The sequence below is a fragment of the Trachurus trachurus genome (assembly GCF_905171665.1).
Source record: "Trachurus trachurus genome assembly, chromosome: 8".
NCBI lineage: Eukaryota > Metazoa > Chordata > Actinopteri > Carangiformes > Carangidae > Trachurus > Trachurus trachurus.
Genome location: NC_139905.1, coordinates 19,999,272 through 20,026,923, shown reverse-complemented (window position 1 = coordinate 20,026,923; position 27,652 = coordinate 19,999,272). Strand labels below are relative to the sequence as shown.

General features: G+C 41.4%; 2 protein-coding genes across 2 annotated transcripts; both read right to left on the bottom strand.

The window, feature by feature from the left end:
* Nucleotides 1–170: 170 nt before the first annotated feature.
* Nucleotides 171–13,821, bottom strand: slc17a7a (solute carrier family 17 member 7a; the record flags this gene model as incomplete). The annotated part of the gene is made up of 13 exons (XM_083977372.1): nucleotides 171–496; nucleotides 576–645; nucleotides 757–884; nucleotides 1,188–1,298; nucleotides 1,770–1,902; nucleotides 2,896–3,045; nucleotides 3,180–3,318; nucleotides 3,617–3,707; nucleotides 3,826–3,913; nucleotides 4,025–4,139; nucleotides 4,460–4,578; nucleotides 5,227–5,479; nucleotides 13,760–13,821. The coding sequence occupies 13 exons, from the start codon at nucleotides 13,819–13,821 to the stop codon at nucleotides 171–173; spliced, it is 1,785 nt and encodes a 594-aa protein (XP_083833498.1).
* Nucleotides 13,822–14,220: 399 nt separating this feature from the next.
* slc6a16a (solute carrier family 6 member 16a) lies at nucleotides 14,221–26,558 on the bottom strand. Its single transcript, XM_083977913.1, has 12 exons — nucleotides 26,287–26,558; nucleotides 21,277–21,496; nucleotides 20,851–21,008; nucleotides 19,620–19,746; nucleotides 19,359–19,534; nucleotides 18,551–18,661; nucleotides 18,180–18,421; nucleotides 17,698–17,878; nucleotides 17,039–17,240; nucleotides 16,668–16,827; nucleotides 16,392–16,554; nucleotides 14,221–15,915 (listed from the first exon to the last, which is right to left on the bottom strand). Exons 1-12 carry the CDS (start codon nucleotides 26,287–26,289, stop codon nucleotides 15,571–15,573), a joined length of 2,088 nt encoding a protein of 695 aa, XP_083834039.1. The 5' UTR covers nucleotides 26,290–26,558; the 3' UTR covers nucleotides 14,221–15,570.
* Between the last annotated feature and the right edge of the window lie 1,094 nt (nucleotides 26,559–27,652).

Genomic DNA, 27,652 nt, shown 5'->3' with positions numbered 1-27,652 from the left:
ATGCACACACACGATGGAATGAATCGGATGCATCCTTTTGATATGTGCAATTTGTAAATATTGTACAAAAGCACAGAGGAGGTCCATTCAGTATTGCAGTGACTCTCTCTTACAATCCCTCTCCAAAAACAATCTTCCTTTTTTTTTCTTTTTTAACATGTGTCAATCTTCTATGTCAGCTCCCTCTCCTCTTCTCCACCATACATATAAGAGTTGTATCCAGGTGGCTGAACATACTCCTCAGATTTATCCCAGTCCGACACCCATCCAGGTCCGGCTCCTCCTCCCCCTCCTCCTCCTCCTCCTCCTCCTCCTCCTCCGCCGCCGCCTCCGTTGGAACCAACCACTGGTTGGCTCATGGCCCCGTACTGCCCGCCTCCGCGGTACATCTCCTCCGTTTCATTGGCCAACTCATCCTCATCTATGATACCACACTTCTCTTCGCTTGTGTCCTCTATGTCTGCCCACGGCTGCTTCTCCCCTGATGCAAAGAGTCCTATTGAAACAAAAGATCACATTTAGACTTCAGTCCTTCTTTCCACACTCAGAAAACTTATGATCATTCATAGTCGTACCGTAGAAAATCACTCCTCCATAATGAACCAAGGAAGCTATAAGGAAGACCCCTTGCCACTCCTCACGTGTCTGAAATAATGTAAAAGATTTTACTTTGTCTCTTTGTCCATTAAACATACACAACCATTGCAATCATTTCATGCTTGGCATTGTTAAGTTGAAATAAGTGAACAGATGTACCTTATGTTTGGTCATGGCTCCCACTATAAGAGGACACACCATCCCAGATAATGTTCCCACCCCATTTGAGATGCCCATCAGTATGCTGGCGTATCGCGGGGCGATATCCAAGTGATTGACATTGAACCCTAAGAGAGAAAAACAAATACAAGCACAATATACTTTTCTCTTATTTCTTAAACCTTTTCTCCAATGTCACCATAACAGATGTTCATGGTTAGAGTAAGAAACAAAAGCACAGAGTACTGATATTTATCACAGTACAGAGAAAATGGGTGTTAGTAGTATATTTCTAAAAACATCAAACTGAACAGGGGCGATAACCCACTGCTCACAACATGTTGATGGCTGAACCACACCACCAACAGATGACACAACTGTAGATCTAATTAAATTGGGCTTCCAGCTTATTTGTTTACAGCATCTCTTACCTGAGATAGCAAATCCACTGAAACCCACAGCGAGGACCAAAAAGGAGATGGCGACACCTTTTGTGTGAGAGTATCCCACCACCAGCAGGAGGGTCGCCTCCATTCCAAAACCTGAAACACAGAAACGTGCACATGAGAGGAAAAGAGAGGGGAGGAATGAGGAGCACTGTCCATAGCTTTATACCCGGTCTCTCTGTTACACTGTAGTGCACCATAATGAGGCTGTGTATCCTTTGTTCATTGTGTATGCATATTAAATAGAAAGACTGATTTGACCTTTAAGTTGCACAATAATAGTAATATGACTCCAGCACTTCAGCGCTGCACTTCAAATGAGAGTTGCAGCTATAAATTAGTGCCTTCAATTTCAGACGATCGCAACAAGGACACCTGTTATTTTTTGGTCTTTCTTTCAGTTGTGTTTCTCCTCACTCAGTCAGTGCACAACATAGATATTTTTTTTAACAGAACAAAGATGTCAGTGTGTAATTCAGTTTGTGCTCTGCTCATAAACAGTTTATTAACGGAGTCTTTTTCCGCCTCCATCGTTCTCTGTCCTCCTCGCCCTCCTACATCTCTCACCTCCACAGTTCATCATTTTCCTGACATTGGTGGTGGTCATCAGGTTGTGGGTTCTCAGGTAGTCGGCCAACTGGCCTCCGATCGGCACGATGATTGTCATCACCAGATGGGGCAAAGCTGACACCATGCCCACCTGAAGCAGGAGAGGGGAGAGGGGGCGGTCGAGTGCATGTCACAGAAGGAGAGAGAGAGAGAGAGAGAGACAGAGAGGAATAGTGTTTTCATGAGTAGTAGAAGCAATTGGAGGATGAAAGGTGAAAAAGCACAAAACTTCTGTTTCAGTTCAAATCAAATGATAAGATAAGATAATGATAATTGATATATTCATATCAATAAGAGTAATTGTTGAAATTGTTAACATAATATTAAATGTAATGTTGTCTGGGGGTCCTCCAGCATGTTACTCTCTCCCTGTCTTCCCTAACCTCATGTCTCCTCTACATCACTGTCCGCTATAAATTAAGGGCAGAACCTCATGGTTTTAACATGTTACTGCTCAGTTTTTGAATTGAAAAATTCAACTAAATTTTTATTTAACATGCATCAAAAATGATATTTACAGTGTATAAACAGGACTATACACACAAGTAGCTCTTTGAGATTATGTTTTAATGTAAAGTGCATTAGAAATCAAATCTATTATTATTATTATTATTATTATTATTATTATTATTATTATTATTATTATTATTATTATTATTATATAGTCTATGCAACAGAAATGTTTATCCATTAGATCAAATCACTGTAAACCTCTCCCTGAGGTGTTTTGTTGAGATGAGTTGGCAACTTTAACCTCATTCTCTAAAACTTCTCATGAAATTTCAACAGTGAAAGCCATGAAAGAGTTAAAAAATGAACTTATATGACATAAATTGTAAAAAAAATAAAAATAAAAAAAAATGCTTGAGTCAGTGAGTACAAACTTACAGTAATATAGACCGGAGTTAAAGCAGACACAATATGGGAGAAAAAATAATTTCACTTTAACACCACATGAAGTGTCACTGAGCAAGACACCACAATTAATTGATCTGTAGCTGGCCACAGAAGGAGACTGTTGCTGCATGAGAGAAAGCTGTAGTAATTTGGTTTCTGTAAAAGTATGTGGATGATATGATCCCACCTTGCTGATCTCAAATCCAAAGACTTCTTCAAAGTAGGCGGGCTGACTGATGAGCAGGAGGTAAAAGGTCCAGCTCCTGCAGAAGTTGGCCACAATGATGGCATAGACCGGCATGGAGGTGAAGAAGTGTCTCCATGGGGTTTTAAATTTCTGCCACCAAAAAGGAAGAAGATATTAGTTGGATCCACACTGACTACTGATTGATTGAGATCTAGAGAGTCAGCTGAGTGTGTATGGGTGTGTGTGTGTGTACAAGTCTACGTCCACACATGACATGAACATACTTGGAGAGGGTTGACAAACCCTGCAGACTCTCCGATCGCATCTTCGATATACTTCCTCTCTTCTGGTGTGATGGTGGGATGCGCCGCAGGACTCTCATACGACACCAGTACCCAGAACAAATACCAGAATATCCCAAAGCTGCCTGGGAGAGGAGGAGAGAGAGACAAAGACACAGACAGAGGGACAGAAAGAGAGAGAGACAGAGTTAAAGTCAACAGTAGAGAGAGAGAGACACTGAAAATGAAAAATAATCGCTTAAAGTTTCTTCCACATTGGTGTTAATTTGTTGAAATGCTGTAAGGAAACCAGTGTATCTTGATGGCTAAGCTAATGTTACTAACCCCATGTAACCAACACAAAATCTTACACCTGAGTATTGTGCACACCTCCAAAATGCTCCAGTAAAACACCACATGTTATTTGAGTAAACAGATACTAACCATAGACGTAGAATACTGAAGGCCACCCAGTGTATTGCACCAGTATCCCAGCTAAAGGCATGGCCACCACAGCCCCTGCATAGGATCCTAAGAAGGAATCAAATATAAAGAAGAAATGTAAAGACATTTCAGCACTGCAAAAATGTCATATACTATAAATTATACATACTATATAATTTTAGTTAGTGAGATGCTGAAACTTTACCACAAAAGGCTGTTGTGGCTAATCGACTTCTCTCAAGAGGAGGCGCCCACTTGGCCCAGATGCCGTGGCAGGCTGGGTATGATACACCCTGAACAACAAAAAACAGCCACAACACACTCATCATGTGTGTTGAGTATATATAGAGTATAGTCTAACACACAGTCCTGCAAACACACGTGCACGGAGAAACATGATGTACCTCAACAAGGCCCTGGCATATCCTGACCAGTATGACGCAGCTGTAATGGCAGCGAGCTGCGGATGGAATCAGCATGTTGAGGGTGGAGGTGGCCACGATCGCAAAGCCAAACACTCTACAACACGCAAAGGACAAAGAAGCTGCTTCAGATCAAATAACCAGCAGCACAAAACACACTAACACAAAGGTGAAGCCTTACTGTATGACTGTTTAGTCATGCTGAGTAAGCCTGATTTATTATTGTTTTTTATAGTACAGATGTTCCAGTTGCTTTGTGTGTATGTTTGAATATATTTTTAAGTAGCTGGCACAATTCATTGTGTCATACTGTTACCCAATCAACCATTTTATAGCAAGCAGAAATGCACTATTCTCTATGATATCATCTTAATACTAGAGGAGAAATTAAAGTATAGCCAATTTGAAGCCACTCACCTGTTGGCTGCAAATTTTTGACATATAAAGCCACCCGGGATTTGTGTGACAATGTAGCCCCAGAAGAAGGAGCCGTGGATCATCCCCACTGTCTCAGGGTCCCAGGTGAACTGTGCAGCCTGGAGGAAAAACATTTTATATACAGTACATATATATCCTATATGACAATTAAATTCTATTGGAGAAAGAAGATGTCAGACATCAGAGCGTTGATCAAACATCATCAGACACGCACCTATTTGTCATCATGTCTAATTTCTGTATTGATCATTTTGAGCATCTATAAATAGAAGAAGAAGTAAATAACTATATCTTAAAAGTAATCTTTATTGGCATTAAAGCAGAAGTAAGCAGAATATTTGTGTTAATATAAGTCTTAAATAGTTCTATCTTCCGACAGTGATCACTTATATAGAGTGTTTGGTCCGAAACACGGGTCTGTCAGTCACTCTGCTCTGCTGTAAGCCGAGGAGAAAACTTTCCTTGTATCCTACAACCTTTATCCAATGAGGAGAGAGGATGGCATAAAGGGGCGGTCCTCTCTGTGTGTGCAGCCAAGGGATGCGCGTGAATGTGGTGACGTAGGGACGAGGGCGGAGACGCTAACTCCATCGGCTGACAAGAAGTTAGCCAAAACGACCGGATCGCTTACTTCTGCTTTAATCAGGCATCTTAACAGAAAAAGGAAGTAATGCTTGGCTAACACGGCAAATGTCCTTCTGTGACAGACAGATACAGTAAAGATACAAAAGCTTTGTGCCACTTACCACAAGTACTTCCTTGTTGCCTCTGTAGACAGTGTGATCATTGACCATGCTTACAATGGCTACACCCAGGTTGCACCGGATGCCAAAGGAGATGCAGAACCCCAGGCCAGACAGGATGGCTATGATGTACCGCCTCGGCAAACCAAAGCAGGTGCAGTCCACCACCGGCAGTTCCTTCTCCTCGACCAGCTCAGGACGTCCCTCCGCTGACAACTCGATGGTTTCTCCATTGGCCTGCCGCTTCTCAATAAGTCTGAGGTGAGACACAGACAAACAGACAAAGAGAGTTATTTTCAGAAATAAATACTGCAGATAGTTGACAAATATATCTAAGGATTTAGATAGAAGTTAAAAACAAGACTTTAGATTTTAAATAGAGCTCTGTAGGTCTAAATAATACACAAAGTGTTTGCAAAAACAGACTCAAAGGTGAGAACAGCAGGTTCTGGTGTTTACTTATACATCTTGTTGATCTTCTCACAGCTTTTGATTGGTATGCTTAGCTCAGACAGTGCAACACACTATACTGGATATTACTGCTTTTATCACCTCTGATTTGCTGATACATGCAACGTTTTAAGGGAAATGTTTGCTCATTCAAATGGTCAAATGTGGACTGGTGTTACCCTTCGAAAAAAGAAGGAAAAAAAAACAAAGACAAGAAGGAGAGAGGGAGAAGTGGCAGTGAGGTGACACACTGACGTTCACCTCCATTAGGGACAAAAACTTGCATAACATGAATCAGAGGCTCAAAGGGGGATTTCCTGGGAGTGTGGGGGGATGTTGGTGTGATGTCAACAAATATCTTTGAGCAAGAGTCTGACTGAATGTCCTCTATATTTTTTGTACATTACTCTCTGTGCTTCTTAGTGAGGAGCAATAATCATTTCATATGGGAAGTGTTAGATTTTAGTGGCATTACCAATAGTATTTTTCAGATAGTGGCAAAGACCTCACACAACCTTTATCTATGCTTTTCACTGCAGACACACTATAGTGTTAGTCTCTCACAGACACACAAACCCTAAACACCTCCATGCAGGCAACATGCACCATATTGGGGATGGGTCTGACTCAGCGTGTCCCAGTGTGTGGAAGCAGCTGTCACTGGTTAGCTATGACAGCACATTCCCCCAGTGTCCGCTCCTTCAGGACGCCTGGGACCTGCTGCCATACTGGTGCTGTTCAACATGTCCACTCGCTCAGACACAAACAGGAGGTCCCTAGACACACATTTAACCAAATCATATCTGTCTGTGCAAACGTATATATACGTATATATATATATATATATGTGCATTATGTTGATCGACTGAAAGCAGAAGCATTTACTGCATTGTGTAGGCGCTGTACCCACAGTATAGCCTGTACACCCATTTCATTACACACAATGTTTTTATTTTGTCTATAATGTCTTTGTAAACCAAAGAGCTTTTGTGCTTCTCTTTAAAATATTCAATGTATTCCTTACTCTTCCTATAAAAACACCCCCCAAAAAATAGTTGTTATATTATGCTGATGCTGAATTTGTGCAAGACCATTTTGGTCACTTTTTTTTCCACACGAGTCAAACAGAGAAGTCAGGAGAGCGACCATCTGTGTATTACAACCTTCACCCTACCCCCCACCCCCCACAAACACACACGCAGCAGCAGTCTATACTAAATGCTGCAGATACATGAATTCCTACAAATAAATCAGACATAGCATCACCGTTTCCAGTGAGTATATATCTATATATATAGACATATATCTATATATATTTTAACCTGAGTGTGTGTGTGTTTTTGTGTAAATTCACAGCGAAGTGCACCCGTGTGTCAGCCGTCCACTTTCTGTTGGGCTGATCCAGTTAGTCAGTGAGCTGGAGAATTATGCACAGAAAGAGGCACAATTACCACAAGGATTTGTTCCCTGTGACGTTGGATTTTTTTTTTTAAAAACAGGTTATTCAAATTTGAGCTTTGATATAAAATCAACGAGTCTGTTTGCTGCATTGAACGCTCCTTTGTTTTTCAAGCTGCATTCAAAGACAATTCATCTCTCTTTCCAGCTCTCCGCGCACTGAAACTCCAAGATAACTTATTCACACACAAGACAAGTCAGACTCTGACACTGGTTAATTATTGATGTGTTTTTGGGTGGGATAAATAATTTACTGGAGCTTTTACACCATATTCTGTCACTATGTATCTATCTATCTGTTGGCTTGTCTGTCTGCTCCTCTGCACACACACACACACACACACACACACGCACACACACACACACGCACACACACACATGCACACACACACCGCTTCATCCATGCAGTCGTTATATTTCTTCGTTATGCTTATGGATTCCACGCCCTCCCCCCCCATTTCCACACAGCACATTCTGCATAATCTCTTCAAATGTTCATGCAACAATAAACATATTGTTATAATATAAATATATATACTATATACTGTATATGCCAGGATAATGATCTATAACTTAGCCTAGATCCATCACAAAGAGTTCTTTGTAAGACACAAAGGACGATAGTAAAGTAATACTTTGTAGGGCGACATTTTGGAGTGTGTAAGAGATTAGAGAAGCTGCATCCTCTCTCTCTCTCTCTCTCTCTCTCTCTCTCTCTCTTAATCTGTCACAACATTCAGATTAGGATTACAAAAATGATTTACTTCCGGAAATGAATATGGAGGGATAGACTAGCACTGGGCTTGGCTCAGTGTGCTTCTGTCTCCATCACGACACACTGTTGAGTTCATGATGAACTCAGTTTTTCAGTTCTTTCATAAACAAGACTGTGTTCATTTAGACCTAGTTATCATTATCAGATCAACAAATGATTCCTAACATATCTGGTATAGTTACTTCTATGTTTTGAGTTTGACTGATGTGCTGGTGCACAACCGAACCCCTGTTCCTGATTGTTTCAGCTATAGCACATCATGCAGGCATACATTTGACAATAGACAGAAGGTGCATTGGCCTCTCCACATGGACCATCTTCAGGCACAGCGCGCTGAAAACCAGAAACACAGAGCAGCGTTCCATGTCCTGTAAACCAAAGCAATAAGATGATCAAAAAAGCTGAAGCAACATAAAGGACAGTGTGCACACGTTTTCTGATGAATCAGTTCAACAAAGCTCACGCTGTGCTTCCCCCTGTACCCAACAAATTTGCTGAGTCGCCACCTGAATGGAGCTCACTATCCTGCTTCAGAGTTGAAGGTTGCAGGAGGATCCTCATTAAACCTCGAGACAGATTGCAGCCCAACACCTACACATATGCTACCAGCTAACGAGGCTAGCCCACAGCAAAAATGACTCTTGATTACAGATGCTTCCCACTAAAGGGCAATCTCTCCCCATTGAGTGTAAGTGTCCCAAAATAGCCGACGTGCTGAGGCTCTCCCTCTTCTAATGTGGTTATTTAAGGCGGTAGTGATGGAGTTCTTTCACACGTTACTGCGACTAATTGCAGCTTCATAACTGCACCAATCCTGAGCAAACAGGAGCATGAGAGGAACAAAGAAAAAGAGTTTCCTCTGGACATTTGCACAACACCGTGAGCTTCCGCTCAGCTGATGTAGCCTCTCTCGTTAGCTTAGCGAGGACCTGATTGGTCTCAGCTGGCAACAATTAATGAGCCAGAGAGCATGAGCAGGCAGGAGTCCCGTGACCTCGGGCTCTCTGAAATATCATAATTACAATAGTAGCAGGCTCAGTGGAGACCCGGGAACTGTTCACACCTCGAACTGAGCTCATGTCTCCACCTGAGCATGTGAAGCAATGTTCAACCTTCAACATAAAACCTGAGTAACAAATGTACAAAGTCAACCAACTAAGTGATTCAGTGTTAAACACACACACACACACACACACACACACACACACACACACACACACACACACACACACACACACACACACACACACACACACACACACACACACACACAAAATGTAACTCTTTGATTTTTTTTTTTTTAAATTTCTACCACAAGACAATAATAGGTGAACTGTGTGTTTACATTATTATTTTGAGTTAAATTCACTCCACTCAGTGTGCACCCCAAAATACGATACTTAACCACAGATTATTGATTCATATTTAATGTGACACGAGCCAGTCTCACAGACCATCACTGGTTCTTTTCATATGGAGGTAAAAGTGACCAACTTTCTCCCCTTTTTTAGTTATAATATTAAGGATTTTACCGAAATATCATGGTGATTTTTACAATGATAGCTACATCCCCAATGGCAAAATCACAGTGTGCCCCTCACGTGCTGGTGGCTGACCTGGGAGTTTTGTTACTCTGTATATTAAATTCACCAATTCACGGAGCGTTCTGCGTAATCCTCTCATAAGAGGATGATCGAGACAGAGAGGGGACAGCAAGGGAGGTGGACAGCAAAAATATTATATAACGCCAGAAACCCTGGTCATTATTTGTCTAAATACGTGTGCTGATTGATTCTCCATTGTCTTTCCTCATGTCAGCCCACCCACCTCAGGCCTCCTGTCTGAATATTATTTCACCCTTATTCGTCCTCTGGTTGTAGGTCATGTGTATGGAAGAATGGGTGCTTTTTTGTGTTTATATTGAAATGAGTGCAGTTGCTTTATAATTTTGATAGTGGTGTCTCCCCCTTCCTCCACGAGCCTCTCTCTTTCTCTCTCTCTCTCTCCCTGAAGTGAACAGATTGGGTCTCGGTGGGACTGTGTCACCCAGGGAGACACCCTCCTCCCCATCCTGTCACACCACTGTTTTTTCTCTCTCTCCTGTGGACACGACTTGCACACGCTCACTCACTCACACACACAAACACACAGAGACACGACATTCAAACACACACACGTGTGACCTTCATAGACTTATTATCTAAATACTCATAGTATAACTCAATCACTTTACGAGTGCTGGCCGCATACACACACACAGACACACACACTTCTGGCTCGCTACCAGACAGTAAATGACAAACTAAGCTGTGTCCCAACACGATCATTACTTTACATATTAGCAGACTGTATATGAAAGTACTTCTCTTTTTTTTAAAGTTTACACCCAAACCCAGCAGCACACAGAAGCAGAGTAAAGTCTCAACAACATGGACGCAAACAGCACTGGTGCAATAACCAGAGATGTTGAGTGATTCCAAAATACTCAGCTCTCACTTTGATGACCTGATACCCAAGAATACACAACACAAAGATGGAGAACACAAGCTGTAGCGTCTCAGATGTATTTTTGGTTTCTGTCTTTTTAATTTCTGTCAGAGTCTAAAATCATCCTGCTCTCTCCTGCTTAATAATGTTGTCCTGCCTTTTTGGTCTTGGCTGCACAACCTGTCCAATAACTTTCATATTATTACTGCAGTTATATGTTGTTGTTTTTTCACATAAGCTTTGTTTCTCTTTGGTCATTTTGTATCTTTCATGATGAATATATATATATATAAAAAAACACACCTCTAGCTATAAGACCACCAACAGCTTTTTGTGTAATAGTGACTAAATCAGCTGCAATATTAAATTTCAAAGGTCCAAAAAAAAGATACAAACCCCTTATTCATCAGGAGTGTGTTCATATAGAAGGAGAGCCAAGTAGCAACGCTGCTTTGTCCCTGGGTGTATTTGAAATATTAATTTCAAGAACATGGGGTTATATATAATACAATGACTAACACTGCCTCTTCAGCTGATAAGAATGTGTTTTTGCAGTTCTTGCATTGTGCTAAAGCAAAAATTGTAAAAAAGAAAAAAAGCCCATTATTGGTTATTTGAATATTTTATTTCGACCATCTTTCAGACCAATGTGTAATGGCGCTAAAAACACAGCAAGAAAAACTGATTAAAAATTGATTACCTGTTATATTCTGTTTTGCTCTAGTAAAACATAAGCTCTCCTTGTCTATCATGCATTCCTGTGAATTCATTTAAAAGTCTATTATAAATATATGTGGCTTTTTTTTTTTTTAAACCAAAAGCTAAATGTCAGTGAGATGCTATGAGAAGCATTTACAGTTTTACATGCAGCTGTGGCATGAATCTGTAGGTTTATATTTCACAGAGATGGAAAGGGAGAATTTATGACCATTTATTTCAAGACGTTAAAAGAGTGAATAGTCAGAGGAGAGATGTGGAGTGTACTTGACCTTACAGTGCTGAAGTTTATGCTTACCTAGTGGAGTTTAATATAGAAACAGGAGATGCATTCTGATGGAGAAAATGTTTAAATAATAGATGAACTCCTGGCTGCTTTCATCAGGAGGGATCACGGTTTTGTCTGTGAGGTGGTGAGATTGCACACAGACATATACTCACACAATGCAGGGATGCTCCCTGCACAAAAAAACAAAACAACACACACATATACACACACGCAACTAAAAACACATTATACACACAATTTGATAAAATAAATTCACTTCTTCTATGGAACGCATTGCTTGTGCTTCATATGCTGTGGCCTCATAAATCCAGAGTTCACTAGCTAAGCTGAGGGAAACGCCCACTACAATCAATCTGACTCCAATCCGACATCACATCTCTCATGGCATCAGCTGTGAACGTGCACATGCGTGGCTCATGACCAGTAAGAGAGACAAAGCCTGAGATTTTGCATGTCTGTTAATCTGGGAGATCTCCAATAGGCACAAAGTTGTCTGTTGGTCTCTGAGAGGATGGATGGATGAATGGATAGAGGATGGAAGATGGATGATGGAGGAGGAGGGAGCGGCTGGAGGAAGTGACATGGGCTGGGATGGAGTGAGTGGGAGGGGAGAGTTTAGGGATTTGCGTGGCTCGACAGCTGGACTGAAAAACAGGCTATTTCAGGACGGGATTTATACGTTTGGTTGCTACCTCAAATCCTGAGAGAGCGAAAGCTTAAAGCATGAGGTTCTATCAGTGTATTTAATCTCTCCTTTTTACGGAAATATTGTCTGCACACCAATCTGTGTTGTAACATGCAATTTATTTACATTTGGCCAGCACGTTATCACATCTGTAATTAAAGATTATAATTACGTATGATATTTCTCTCTGTATGTCTTTATGTGCAGGCCATGAAGATGTACAGATTTCTTTAGGCTATATCATAGGGCTGCAGATGCTGTAGATTAGATTTCAGGAAAAGATAATAAGTGTCCATCAGAACCAGAACTTCAAGGTCACATCTTCTGATAGTTTGTTCTGTACAACAAGTCAAAGATGCCCCGTTTTCTACAGTATGCAACTATGCAATAAATCACAAGGTTTTCCCCCCCTGAACCCATAGTCAAACATGGTCAGTTTACTTTATGAACGTTTGGCTCTTGGCTTTTGGTCATGTCAGATGTGCCTTTACGGTGGTGGACACTGGTGGCCAGCTGTAGGATATAAATCCTTGTATATTAACACTCCATTTCTAATATTTTGGTTTTTAGATCATTTTCATGTAGTATCATCTAGCCCTATACGATATTTTATGGCAAACTAACCTACCATGGCAGGGTACTTAAAAAACCCATCAGAACTATGTCATGTTTGAAAATGATATATTATTTTAAAAGTTGCTGATAAAGTCTCTGTTGAGTGACCAATCAATCAATCGATCAGTCAGTCAATCAATCAATCCACTCACTGTGTCATCTCAGCTCTACATTACTACAAGGATCATTTTTTGAATATTCTAATATTACCAAGACTTTTTTCTCTCTTTTTGATCTTCTCATTTGTTACAGCATTGGCTTCTTTATTAAATGTCATTTCTTGTTTCTGTTTTTTTTGTAGTTATGCTTCATCATTAACGACCTTATTGACCACAGATAGATAGATAGATAGATAGATAGATAGATAGATAGATAGATAGATAGATAGATAGATAGATAGATGACTTTGCCTCCATCTGGTCAGAGCTCTCATTCAGCCAGGTCGGGCCAACAAAGCACGGAATTATTACGTAACCACATTTCCTCTGGTCTGAAACACCAATATTCTCAATCTACTTTGAGTTAGCGCAAATCTAACAACAAACTAACTAAATACAAACAAACAAACAAACAAACAAAGTGGATGGTGAGATCCAGAGAAAAGCAGCATCACTCGTTGTTTCCAGCAGTAAAGTCAAGCACAAAGCATCAACCTCGACAAAAGCTTCTAGCCCCACAGGTCACTGCACTTTTACCGCACATTTGCTAAACATACCCGTGAAATGAGAACCAAGCATTTTCTCAATCTCCGGGAGCATTTTGCACCTGCTGTCGCTCCCATCACTGCACTGTGCGTAAAGCCGCGGACTTTTGCAGCTACACCTGCGCAACGTCTCATAATGTCTCCCTGCTCAGTTAATTTAGGAACAACAACAACAGAAAAAAGAATAAGGAACAAACTTTTCACCACTGAGAGTCAGTGGTTGGAGGAGGAAAGGATGGGACCCCGCAGCATCATGAGCGGCAGAGTCCCGCAGACCACAACTATCCCGAACAAAGGGGGGAAAACGGGCAGAAGTCAGAGGTTGGGGGGTCAGTCGTGAGTCAAATAGTTGTGTACCTGTGAATTTTCCCCAGAGTTTTGCCCGCGGCCGCCTTAAACCTGTCCGGTCGGATCTCCATCCTTGCAGCTCCTTGACCCGGCCGGTGTGCTGATGTCCCGCGCGCTCTCCTGTCCTGCCTGAGCGCGCACCGTCCTCTCTCCCTCCTCCTCCTCCTCCTCCTCCTCCTCCTCCTCCTCCTCTCTCTCTCCACCCTCCCCAGTCGCACCAGCCTCCACTTCACTCTCGGATAGGCCACAGAGGTGGAGGCCTCCCGGGATCACTTTATGAAACATGCCCTGCACTTCTTGCTTTTTATACATGAAATGTGTGAAGTTATAGGATATTTCAAGCTGCTTCTACTAAATTATCAAAAAGTGCCACTGTCATCCACATAATAAAGTAAAGTTGGATATACAGATAGGCAGTTGTGATTATTCTCCAGTTTTCACTCCAAATTGTGTATTATAGAGAAAATGTTTTATTTCTTGTCATTTGAACATCAGCTTTGCACTGCAGTTTTTCATTTGCATGCAGGCTCTAAGGAAATTCCTATAGCAACTCATATGGATGGCATCTGATTTATTAAACTATATAATATACTTTTAAAAGAAAAAATAAAACACACAATAAACACATCACAAATAAGTGAGTAGCTATAATATGAAATACATTCAGCTACAAAATTACAAAAATACAGGCATGTTCACTTAAAATCCCCCAGAAACTGTGTGAATTTAAGTGGATTTCATCAACGTTGAGCTAAATAACATCAGATTAAATGGCATAGAGCCACTTACAAATGAAGTGGACATAGTTTCCCAGGTGGCTTCTTAAAATGATGGAACTGCCTTTTAAAGTAAAACTTAAAAAACCACAAATCTACTTCAGCTTCATGAAGAAAACCCCTCGCCAATATTTAATCAACTCTTTTTTCACCAAAACAAAATATAAACACCTTGAGATGAAAAAAAGAGATTATTATCATGTAGAGGTGTTAATGGCTTTAGGTTTGAGTGATGGTTTCATACATGAGTCAGGTTGCTGCCATCTAGAGGTTTATTCAAGTCCTCATCCTGAACAGTATAATACTGCTACACTGAACACTGTGAACACATGTAAAAACATCGATGTGGTCTTTTGAGGTAAAATGATACAAATATAATGTAAAATAAACATATTCAACTGATATACTAACATCTCTCACTTCACATACAAACTGATTCACAACAGACACACACGCACACACACATTTATCACAGTTCCTCAAGATAGAATGTTTTCATGCAATGTTTTCATCCATACTCACTATTTAGTTAAAAATACTCATAATAAAGCCTGTTTCTGAGTTGTTGCCTTCCTCCTTTCACCAGCTACTTCTCTGCCTCACAGGAAATCAGGCTGGCTCAAATGATAGAGGTTGACAATTTCCTACAAAAATGAAAAACCTCCAGTAAAATTCTTTGTTTCACCAAATATAGCAGCTTCTTTTGTTCGTCATGTTTGTATTTTCTGAGCAGCACCAGGGCTTCAGAAAACAAATGGAGGGATGTACAAAGTGGGGCTGAGGTTGTAGTTTCATAACTACAGAATCTTAAAAGCTTGCAGTTTGACTGGTAATAAACTTCCATTAACATAATTACTTTGGCTCGGCAGCAAAGTAGAGTTTACTTGAATATGATGAGGATACAACCCAAAGACTCTTCCTCTGATTATGTATAATTCTGTTGATGACTGTAGTCCCGTCACACTGACATCTCTGTCTGCTTGTACACTCTCAGAGGTTCCACATTTTGCCTGTGCACATCCGACTACCCTCCCACAGCTGTGCTCACACCCCTGTATCTTGCTCCTCATCTTCCTCCTCCTGCTGGGACAGGAGCCGGTAGTGCTCGTTGCCCATTGGCAGGAAACCAGTCCTGGGACGAGCCTCGGCTTCCTCGGACGGGACTCGGTGGTGGGAGTTGGAATCCAGCTGCTCAGTGGAGTTGCACTTGGTGTACAACTCGCGGTGCACCTCCGGGCTGCCACCCTCCACAGGGGAACCGTTAAGGACTTTGCGGCTTTTCAGTATGGAATGGATGTAGCCAATTGGTACAGGTAGGCTGGCGAAGACTATGAGCATGACAATCATAGCCAGGGCCCAGCCAGGGTACGGGAGGGTCATCTCAGAGGCCTGAAGACAAGAACAGACAGCACATAAGGGAGAGACACGGGCACAGCCACTGTACAAATAAGTCTGGTGCTGTCTAGTGCTGAAATAACTAATGGAGAACTTTCAAAGATTACATTTAGATTAATGATTCCTTTGTGCAAAGCTATATAACATATTGATAACACCAAAGATGTCTATTCTGTCTATCAAAACCAAGACTTTTACAACATAATCCCACAGTGTCCACAGACAATGACCGCACAAATGTATGGTGGTTTTTGTGCCATGTTGAAACTGCTACATATCCTGCTCCTTTTTGAGAATACGTTTTTTTATTGATTTGAATATTGGTCTTATTTTTTGGGACACTATAACACGTGTTATTTATTTCATATGTTCAAAATAAAGAATAATCAATCTATTTCATAAGTTATAACAGGCTGATTTGAACTGAAATTCATCTCTGTAGGACAAAAATCTTCTGTTAAGTATCTTACTGTGTTTTGATTCCAGGCGGTGTATGTGGGTCCTTTGAGGACCATGCGCAGCAGACTGGCAGCCAGGAGACTGACCATGGCCAGTAAGCAAACATATTTCCAGAGATATTTGTACACCACCGGAGGGCGCCATTTAAGCATGACTTCGATATCGTCCAGGAAACTGCAGGAGAGGAAAGCAGTAATGTTACAGTCTTTTTCAAAATCAGAAAACACTGAAAACCGGACGCACGGTGAAATCTGTCTGAAATTTTGAGTTGTCGATATGTTTCTTACCGGTCAGTTCCGTAAACCCAGGACACACTGAAGGTTTCAAATATGACCACAATGATTAATGGCAGAGTTGCAGAGTAGTCATCAAACATTGTCACAAAGTAGTTGCCTGAGCGTTGGGTAAACAACAGACCTATCACGAACCCTAAAGCACAGCTGGACACTGAAACACAAATAAGAGTGAAGACAGTGTTATAAAACAGTAAAGCTACTGAACAAACAACACAAATTAAACGTATCTGATATAATATGCGGCACTAGTAGATACATGCCTGTCACTCTAGTAATTTGAATATCTTCCACATATCTTTTATATGATCAAGAGCAGGCATTGGCATGTTTGAACAAGTGTGAACTTGTGGGTATTGTATTACCAGTGAGTATGGTCCGGTGGCGCCCCAACAGGCTAAAATTGTCCATAAGAGGTGTGAGGATCCCCTGCATGGTCCCAAACATGGTGCTGAGGCCCAGGTTGAGAAGCATTAGGAAAAAGAGGGTGGACCAGAAGGGGCTGGCTGGGAAGAGGGCCATCACCTCAGTGAATGCTATGAATGCCAGGCCTGTCCCTTCGACACCCTGCACTCACACAGGAGGAGAAATAGTGACAATATGTTTTGAAAAAGACCCAGAGAAATATTGATTTGAGTTTAAGCATGTGAGCTGAGACCGTGCAAACTGTGTCTCCCCCTATGGCTCTATGTCTGAGAATATAAGATATAGATAAAATAAACTTTGTGGTATAACATGTCTTTTAGTGCCTCTTCCGCTGTTTCTTTAGTATCTCCTTTCACTCCTCTATCACAGCTTGCTGCCATCTCTCATGTGGACCTACTAGATACAATATCCCATATGTTTTCTTCCTCTTGCCTGCTGGATATTTTACGGCACCTCACAGATTCCTCAGGAGGTCATGGGAGACTCAAAACTTCACCTACATCCTATGATGAGGAAATGTTTCCCCCTCTTTTTTTTTTTAGAAGGCAAGGATCTGATTGTGGACTACTCGGGCTCCCTGGCTACATCCCCGACTCACCTTGTTCATCTCCTCCTCCAGACTGCAGTCAGTTATGTTGGGCCCCACCATGGAGCTGTGGAGACTGTACCACTGTCTGTACTCATCTATAGACACAGAGCTTGGGTCTGTCACGTTGAACGAAGGCCACCAGCCCTGGTCAGATCCATGGGATGTCATGGAGCTTAGCAGACCAAGATTCCTGGAAGATATAAAAAACGAGTCAATACGATATTTTAAAAGGTGAAGGTGTCAAAGGTGTCATTAGAGAATATTTTAAATAGCTGTGTCACTGGTCTTGACCCAGTACATGCATATGTTACAATTTGCTTTTCACAAATCTCCTGCAAATTGTATCAACAGAAGGCATTTTTCTAGCAGTAAGGTAAAAGAAGTTACTTCAGTAATAATGTTGAGAGTGAACTGTAAATCTACAAAATATGTTGCAAATAATAGACAAAGGGAAGTTAAATTCATGCGCACACACACACACTTATTCATACTCAGCCACGCAGCGTAGTGCAATCGTCTTGGCACGGAAACCCAGCACTACAAAAACCACCAGTGAGGCCAGAACAGACGTCATGAAGTTGATGCCAGAGACCATCAGCGCGTCCCTGTGGCAGTTGTTGTGGACTGGATTATAGGAGGAATAGGCGATAACAGAGCCGTAGCCCAGACCGAGGGCAAAAAAGACTTGTGTAGCAGCCTGTCGCCACACCTGCACATTACCCCAGATTTCCAGCTGGAAAATACCACAAAAAAACTCATTAAGTCTCTCTCTCTCTCTCTCAAAACATGTTTACAGTTGAGCTCCATTGAGGTTAAAATCACAAAATCTGAACAACACAAATGTGATGAAACTTGTGCTCACTTTAGGATAAAACATGTAGGCGATTCCCTCCAAAGCGCCGTCCAACAACGACCCTCTGATGAGGAAAATAAAGAGCACCACATAGGGAAAGACTGAGGAAAAGTACATCACCTAAGATTTGGAAAAAGAAGTGATTTCTGTGTTAGGGCATCTGAAAGGAGGAGTTTAACATTTTGGAAAATACATTTATTTGCATGATACTAGTAAGAAGTTCCTGACAGCAGCTGGTTAGCTTAGCTTGGCACAAAGGCTGAAGCAAGGGGTAAACAGAAGGCAGAGAAGGTCACTGAAAGGTCATCCCTTGGTCTATCTATGCCTGCTCTTTGAGCTAAGCCGAGCTAACTATTTTTGTTAAAGGGATAGTTCACTCAAAATTGAAATTTCACTCATTATCTACTCACCACCCTCATGTCGACTAAGGGTCGGGAGAAGTTTCAGAGTCCTCCGTGCCTTCTCATGTTGGGGCTTCAATACAAGAGGGACATTACAGATGAGCACTATGGAGGTATTTGGATGTTTTTTGGTGTGTCTTTTTGGACGGAGAAAAGTGAGCTCCGTTCGCAACCGTCATATGGCAGTGCAGTGCTGCGCGGACCCCCCCCTGTAACTCAGAGAAGGCACGGAGGACTCTGAAACTTCTCCCAGCCCTTAGTCGACATGAGGGTGAGTAGATAATGAGTGAAATTTCAATTTTGAGTGAACTATCCCTTTAACAATGATACAAGCTTTAATGTGTATTTGTGTGCTGGGGTATTGCTTCTTGTTCAGCTACCTGGGACAAAAACTATAAAAGATGTTCAATTATTACCCTTGCAGAAGACTTGATGCCCTTAATCATGGCCAAGGCGACGATTGCCCAAGCGGCCAATAAACAGCCTGTCATGATGGGGTTAAACTCTCCGGACTCCTCGATCGAGTTTGTGATGTTGAGGGCTTTGCGAAACCAGAAGTATGACGTCGGGGAGCTGCTTGCGCATTCTTTCACTGTGGATCGAAGACAGACAACTCGGTGAACTTTTCACTGGCATCCGTAACGTGACAACTCAGTTTGTTTAATTTTTGCACGCACCTGTGACATTAGTGGCGACATCGATCGGACACTGCTCGAATGGCAGAGGATACTGGAAAGAATTACCCAGGTAGAACAGGCTCCATGCAATGATGACATTGTAGTAAAGAGCCACGTAAAAACAGACCTAGAGAAAAAGAAAGGGTTTATGAATCATTTACTTTAAGCATTATCGATATTTACCTAAGTCCTTGGTAGGACACAGTATGTGCTGACTTGTATATTGTCCATTCGGTGAAAAGTTCTCTCAAGGACAAGCTAATAGAGCAACAGCAAACCTCAAATGACCTAAGATAGGAGTTAGCCTTTATGTAATGTGTTTATGTACACGTGTACTTTACAAGCTATCAAGTTATAATCGACACATTGACTCTTGCATGGGGAAATAAGTGTGAAAGTTTTAAGTGTAAAAATCATTTTTGACACTATCATTGATTGGGACTGATGGAGCAACGAGGCTTTTTGGAAAATACCTGTAAGCAAAGTCTTTAAAAAAGCATGGGCGTACAAATATACGTCTGTGTGCTGTACATACACAGAAAGTTCTTGTCTACTCTGTTTGCCTTCACGTCTGTATAGAAACTGTTATGTAACAAGCTGCTAGCGCCACAGCACACTGCCTCTCTCACATTACAGTGCTGCAGATGTCATCATAGTCCTTTCTAAAGTATACACACCGCGTGGCCGGCAGTAAAAAAGGAAAGTTGTTAAGTTGTCTACAGAACGGTGCTAAAAAAGGAGAACGTGCTGCGGTTTTTGATCAGACAAGAGGAGGAAGACATTTCGTTCTTGTGAATCTTTTCATATTGAAAATACTGATTTGACTTTGACTTGTGCATTTGATAGAAAAACGAGATAAATAACAACTACAAAAAAAGAAAGAAGCACAGGTGGGACGAAGAAACCCGCAAGGGCTTGTAAAGAGAACCCTCCCAACACTGAAATTAAAAACCGGCTGTATACGTCCTGATGACGGCTCTACTGTGGAAACTCAATCATGAAAACTCCATCCAGTGACCAAACCACAGCAGCCTCGCTGAGTAATCACCTCACTGACATGTGTAAACACAAACATTTCATAATTACGGTGACTTCTGGAGCACATGCTTTTATTGGACACTGCTGACAAATACTAGGAAGTAAAAAACTTGTTTAAAAGACATGGACAGTTCACTTTCAAACACAGAACAGAAGAATAAGAAAGGAGGAGAAGGAGAAGGAGAATCCTCACCATACAGCTGGAGTAGCCAATGCCTGCCAGTTTTGGGGAGATGTGCTTCCACACCCCGATGCTGCCCTGCCGTATGCTCTGGCCTGCAGCCAGCTCCATGAAAAACAGTGGAACTCCCACAATCAGCAGAAGAAAAACATACAGCAGCATGAAGGCCCCTGGAAGGAGGAGAGCAGTGACAGGTCCAAATAAATATAAGGCCATATACAGTATAAATTACATGTTACCTAACTCACTCACACTGTGTAATAGTGTGTATCGCTTCGTAGATTCATTTTCCTATACATTTATGTGTTTGTTCTGCTGCCTGTCTGTTTTAAAGTGCACCATTAAAAAAGGGGGTACACATTTGTCAAGAGAGCTGCTATGCTACGACAATCAATCTGGGTTATGTAATCCACATGTTGTTCCCTTACAGACACTCACCTCCTCCATTTTGGTGGCAGAGGTATGGGAACCTCCACACGTTGCCTAACCCCACGCTGAACCCCACCTGGGCCAACACATACTGGATCTTGGAGTCCCATGCTGGACGGTCTCCTTCGCCCTCCTCCCCTCCATCAGGAACACTCGCGAGCTGAACTTCAGACTGACCCTCACCCAGCCAGGCTCTGTCCTCGGTGTCGTCCAGTGAAGGCTTTTCCGTCTTGTCGGAAACATAGGAGAAAGAGAAGAAGAATTGGATAGTCAGGACAAAATTAAAGTAAAAACTTTTTTTTTTTTTTTTTTTGTGAGGACAAAAAAGATCCAGAGGGAAATGTAGATATAAATAGATATATAAATATAGATTTAAATAGTTCAGACTCCAGCAAACAAATCTCATGTATTTAAGGCCAGAACATGGAAAACATTGTATGTGTTGGAGTCCCGTTTATTTGTGTTTCACATTCCAGCAGATACCCACCATGTCCGACTCAAGATTTATCAGGGACCACAGTAGTCTGTATAGCAACAGGCAAGGCCTATGGAGTCTGAGGGGACAGGCCAAAGACCACTGACGAGGAGAGAACAACAAGTCGGACGCCCCGGTGTTTTGTTGCTATAGTGTCCCATGTGCTGAAACTCGCACCTCCTCCACCTCCGCCATGTGAAAACACAACCCTGGGACATATGTGCTGTAACTTGGGCTGCTTTCCAATTTCATAAATAAACAAGGAGAATATGCTCCATGTGGGAAAGAGTGAGCCTGAGATCATGTCTATACCTTGTGCAGTATCAGAACAAAGGTCTGGTATGATAGATTAACATAATCCTTATATTTCCAAGACATAAAAACCCTGCTTCTGGTATTAATGGGTGACATTTTTTTTTAGCAATAGCAGGTCACTGTGTCTTTACTCTGTAACAGCCAACGTTTCTATGAAAGTTCTTATGTATTGGAGTCTGCCATTCATGCACAAATTGCCTCCACTCAGGGGAATCACAGGAAAACAATGGATGCATGTAACCCAGCGTTAGTGTTGCTATTTCTATCTTTAGCCTCATCTTATTTTCACTCTAACTCTTGTATCAGAGCTTGTGTTTGAAGGCTCTGCAAATACAAACTCAGCATTTCCTGCTGCCATCTAAACTATCAAGGAGTACATCATTAGCATGTTGAGTTGAAATTCTTAAAAAATATTTAAAATGTATTAATTCTCTGACATTAATAAAAAAAAAACTGCACAAATAACCCTAATGTTAATGATGATACTTTTTTTTTTCTTTTAGAAATAAAAAGCATAAAAAGCATGAGCATACTCAAAAGACACGCTCTTGCTAACCAGCTTAGAAGATGAGTGGGCCAGATCCAAAATGGCATAGCATGTGCCAAACTGGCTTTAGGACATGACCCAGCTGGATTATTTCTCTGTGTCCCGGCTGGTATCAGCTGGTGAGAATGGAAAATTACAAGAGGTGTATGACCCAGAAAAGTACGTGGCTGGTCAAGACCCATGGCCAGATAGGGCAGGTGATTTCAGAAATATGCCGTGCACACATAGTCGCATACACAGAGAAGTGCGAAAGAGTGACAAAAATATTCATGTGTACACAAATAGAGACGAGGGGAAGTGGGAAGAGCAGGAGCCACATAGGCAGATGTGAGGGTGAGGGTGAGGGTCTTGGGTGACGTGTGGGTGGGTGTGTGAGGGAGAAGCCACTGGGAGGTGTTGGGTTTACATTGGTCCACACTGTGGGAGGTGCTGAGGTGCATGTTGGGTCGACCGTGGAGTTGGTAACAGGGCAGTAGAGCACTACAAAATAAAAACGTATTATGAAGAGACGTGAGCCTAAATAAAGTTGATTCAAGTGTTTGATTCACAGATTTGATAGATTTCACTTCAACAGAATAAAAAACAATGTTTCTGAATGGCTGTGGCCTGTTTCACTCATGAGAGCAGATGCCTTAAAATTCAAATGATAATTAATCACAAACCATAACAGGCTGTTGTTGCAGTAATAGGTAACAACTGTTGCTCAGGCATAACATGGCCTTTGGAAATAGAGCTAAACTAACTGTAGGCAATATTGCAACATAGTGAACATTTCAACATTTTAATTTTGAATTCCATTTTACTAAAATTTTCATTAATTGATCAATATATCAATAGAGGTAAATCTTAGGCTGGATAGTTGCAATCCTAGTTGCTTCTGGATTTAGGTGAACTTCAAGACAACCTGAACTTGATTCAATATTGATAATCAATGAAGCCTATTCTTCTATAAGAGCCTTTATTTTCAAAGGAAAACAAAATGATTTAAAGCAGAAGTAAGCGATCCGGTCATTTTGGCTAACTTCTTGTCAGCAGATGGAGTTAGCAGCCCCCGCCCTCGTCCCTACGTCACCACATTCACGCAGTCGCGCATCCCTTGGCTGCACACACAGAGAGGACCGCCCCTTTATGCCGTTCTCTCTCCTCATTGGATAAAGGTTGTAGGATACAAGGAAAGTTTTCTCCTCGGCTTACAGCAGAGCAGAGTGACTGACAGACCCGTGTTTCAGACCAAACACTCTATATAAGTGATTGCTGTCGGAAGATGTAACTATTTAAGACTTATATTAACACAAACATTCCGCTTACTTCTGCTTTAATTTTTTAATGCAGTAAAACTAGCTTTTGCCATTGAAATAGATGTGCATGTAAATGCAGTTTGAATCCAAGGTCGGATATTTCAGTGACTCTCCCGCTATTGGACAGGCACCAGCCCTTTGTGCAGAAAGACGATTATGCAACTGATTTTCACAGAATTGCAAACTTTTGTCAGGTAAAAAACATTTCACGTTTATTTCTACTTCTTTAACTTTTAAAAGACCTTAAGAACTACTGGAAAATCCTGTACACTTATTCTTTACGTGTTGGCCTTGCTACAACCTTTTCCCAAAGGAACTACTGTATTTTTTCCTTTCCTACTATTTTCCTACACTTGGACAACCTTAAATTATCACAAAGCCTCACATACACACACACACACACACACATAGATGGGCTGTAGCCTAAATTTTTGCCTGTTGGTCGGTCGGGGTCTGTCTGTGGGTTAGGGTTGGAAAACAGGCAACCGCACGTCTTCAGTGAACGGGAATAGTAAATGCATAAAAGCATGAAGCAGTGGTGAAAGCAGCCTACATGAAATCTGTTCAGATACATTTTTGTTGTTTTACTTGTATGAAACTGAAACAGCTGGTATTAAAAATAAATCACAGATACTTTTTAATTGCTCAGAGAGTTGTATCAGATTACATTTCAGATTAAATATATCGACTCATGAACACAGGTTCCTCATCCCTCATCCAGGTTCTTTTGCAGCCACTATCAATGTGAACATGTTTAACTATAGTTTAACCATGGGGCAGTGGGATATGCTTGTTATTCTGCCGCCTTATCTGTTGAACAATGTTTGTTTAACATTGATCTGAATCCTTTCCCTAAAATGCATATAATAGCAGCAGAGAGTATTTAGGGTGGAAATAATTATTGTCACGTATGTGCATGTAACAATTATATGTAACTTTGTTTTATGTAAGCAAATATCTCAATCCGCAGGTATAGTATACCTTTGTTAGTTTACAGAAACACCCACCTTCCACAAATAAACCAAGAATAAAGTCCATTTCAGACAGTCAATTATACATTTCAACATCATGTTTGAAAAAGAGCCAGAGCCGTTTTTTTTCTGGTAAATGTCTCTTTGGAAATCTGCCAGCTAACGACCGAGCAACGTTTCTGTAACACTCCCATCTAGGATCGAGAGTAAACTAAACAGCCCCTCTCATCAGGCCACCAGCTAACTTGCCACACTTTTTCAGCTTTCACTTGAGCCAGCTGCTACAGCGTGAAGATCAGATAGCGAAACTGGCATGTGAGCCGAACAGGAATGAAACAAGAGCCAAAAGCTAGCCGAAATATCTTCATAATGTTGTGTCAAAATGAGTTTTAAGAATGGTTGGCTCACAAGAAACTATCAAACAAACAAGTGAGTCCACACATCTCAGCACAGAGTGCAGTAGAATAATGTACAGTACATTACAGAGTCCTAACCCGGAGGAAGCCCCAAGAGGCTGCAGAGCAGGAGCTGTTACATAATCAGCCCAAATGCAGCAGCTCTGAGGCGGCCATCATAATACAGGCAGATCATTCACTTAGCCCACCTGCCTCCTCATGTTTTCAAATGGCCAACTCCCTACACAGGTATACATTGGCCAGTACATTTAATACTGTTCCCCCAGAACACACACAAACCACAGTAGGCTATTGCATAACCCACCTACCTGTCAATCAGACTAACTCTCCCTCCTTCAGTGTGCCTGTAGGAGCTTGTACTATAAAAATACAGATACACACTATATGTTGCACTACAAAAAGAAAAAGAAAGAAAAAATGTGATTAATTAAAATGGGTTTAGGAAAACAACATTGTGGACAGTTGCTCATGTCTGCATGGGTTCTGTAGCTTCTTAATCTTATTGCTTGTGTGTAAGGAGTGTGATAAAACATTTCCCTTTGGAACAATAAAGGCATCTAAATATCTATGCTACATAAACATTAAATCAATGTCTGGGAATGTAAGTGAATATTTTGTCACCATGACTGTAGAATAGTAGGCTACATTAGGTGTAATTTGAAATTGTTTCAATGTACTTAATCTGTAACATACAGAGCAGCATGTGAACACAATGCATGAAGAAAACAAGCTGCACAGGAGAGATTATCCAGAGTCAGACAAAGCACAGAGTTAAAGCCTGTTCATGACCAACTGACAGAGGAGTGGAGGAGTTAACGGTACATACATTAGAGATAAGCGCAAACGTCGCGCGAGAAGACAAAAAGTCAGTGAAAAGCAAGAAGTGCACAATGGGCTGAGCTGAGATATTAATGCTCATTAAAGCGAGGTTAATAAAGAGTAAAATCCGAGCAGAGCTGTGTGTGTGTGTGTGTGTGTGTGTGTGTTGTGGACATACCATAATGACAGCTCGGTCCAGGAGGAGTAGAGTTTCTAGCCTTGGTGTTGCTTTTCTGTGCGGTTGGAAGATTTCTCACAAGCCAACTTTTCAGCTTCTCCTTTTATGGTGTCTAGGTAGATAATAGTCGGACTGATAAATGTGATTTGCGGAGGGGAGAAAAGTCTCCGCTGGGTAGCTACTTCAAGTTCTGACAACTCGCGGCCACGTTTCTGCTGTTCGCACAAACTGTGTCCGTCGCTCAAACCAAGAAGAGACGAAGGAGAAGTTGGTGCAGCTGGAGCCAATGGGGAGAGTGAGGGGCCGGACCCGGAGCGGACACAGGGCCTGGACAACCCCATAACCTACAGCCCTACACACTGCTGGACGCGTGTGTGTGCGTGTGTTGTAGCCTATAGGTTTTAGAAAAAAGACCTCGAGGCCAACCTACCTACGGAAGAACATTAGGGTAAACAACAGAGTTTTTTTTAAATTATTATTATTTTTTAACATTTTTAACCATTTCTGAGAGAAAACTCTGAATTTCTGAGAAAAAAAAACGTCTGAATTTCCTCTGATGACGTCCAACCCATAAATCCCCTTGTCAGCTGCTTTGAAGAAATCAACTGCTGGATGGCAGCCAACTTCCTTCAGTTGAATAGGGAGAAAACTGAAATTCTGGTCGTGGGTGCTAAACAGCGGGTATATGTTATATATGTTGTCCAATATGTAAAGCACTCTGAACTGCTTATGCAAATACATTTGAATTCAATTTAATTGAATTTCTGAGATAGGCTAAACTCAGAAGTTTTTTCTCAGATGCATTTGCATATCTTTTAAGCGAATCAATTTGCGTGGTTGAATTGGGTTCACATACTCTGGGCTTGCTGGTCAGCTCTCCAACCAATCGGAGAGCTTGTTACTAATTGGGATTTGCTTATGATCAATCTGTTTAAAGGGATAGTTCAGCTTTTTTGAAGTGGGGTCGTATGAGCTACAAATGCCCATAGATTATATGCAGTAGAAATGTCTCTGCTCTCCCCAACTGAGAAACACCGGCGCATCGCGATGCACTGAGACACAGACAATAAACTTTTTTTCAATGAGGGACGATTAATCAGCGTATTTCCGCCGCCCAAGATAAGTCCCATCTCAAAATAATACACCATAGTTCAAGAGTTCGATCTAAAGTAAAAATTTACAATGCGTCACGTAGTCGGAAAAAAGGCTGCCTGCCTCTGTGGAGGAGTACCGAGGAGTAGGCTACTGAGTGAGTTGATAAACAGTTCCAGATAAACAGACGTTTTTTCCGACCAGCTGATGCATTGTAGATTTTTACTTTAGATCGTACTCTTGAACTGGTGTATTACTTTGAGACGGGACTTCT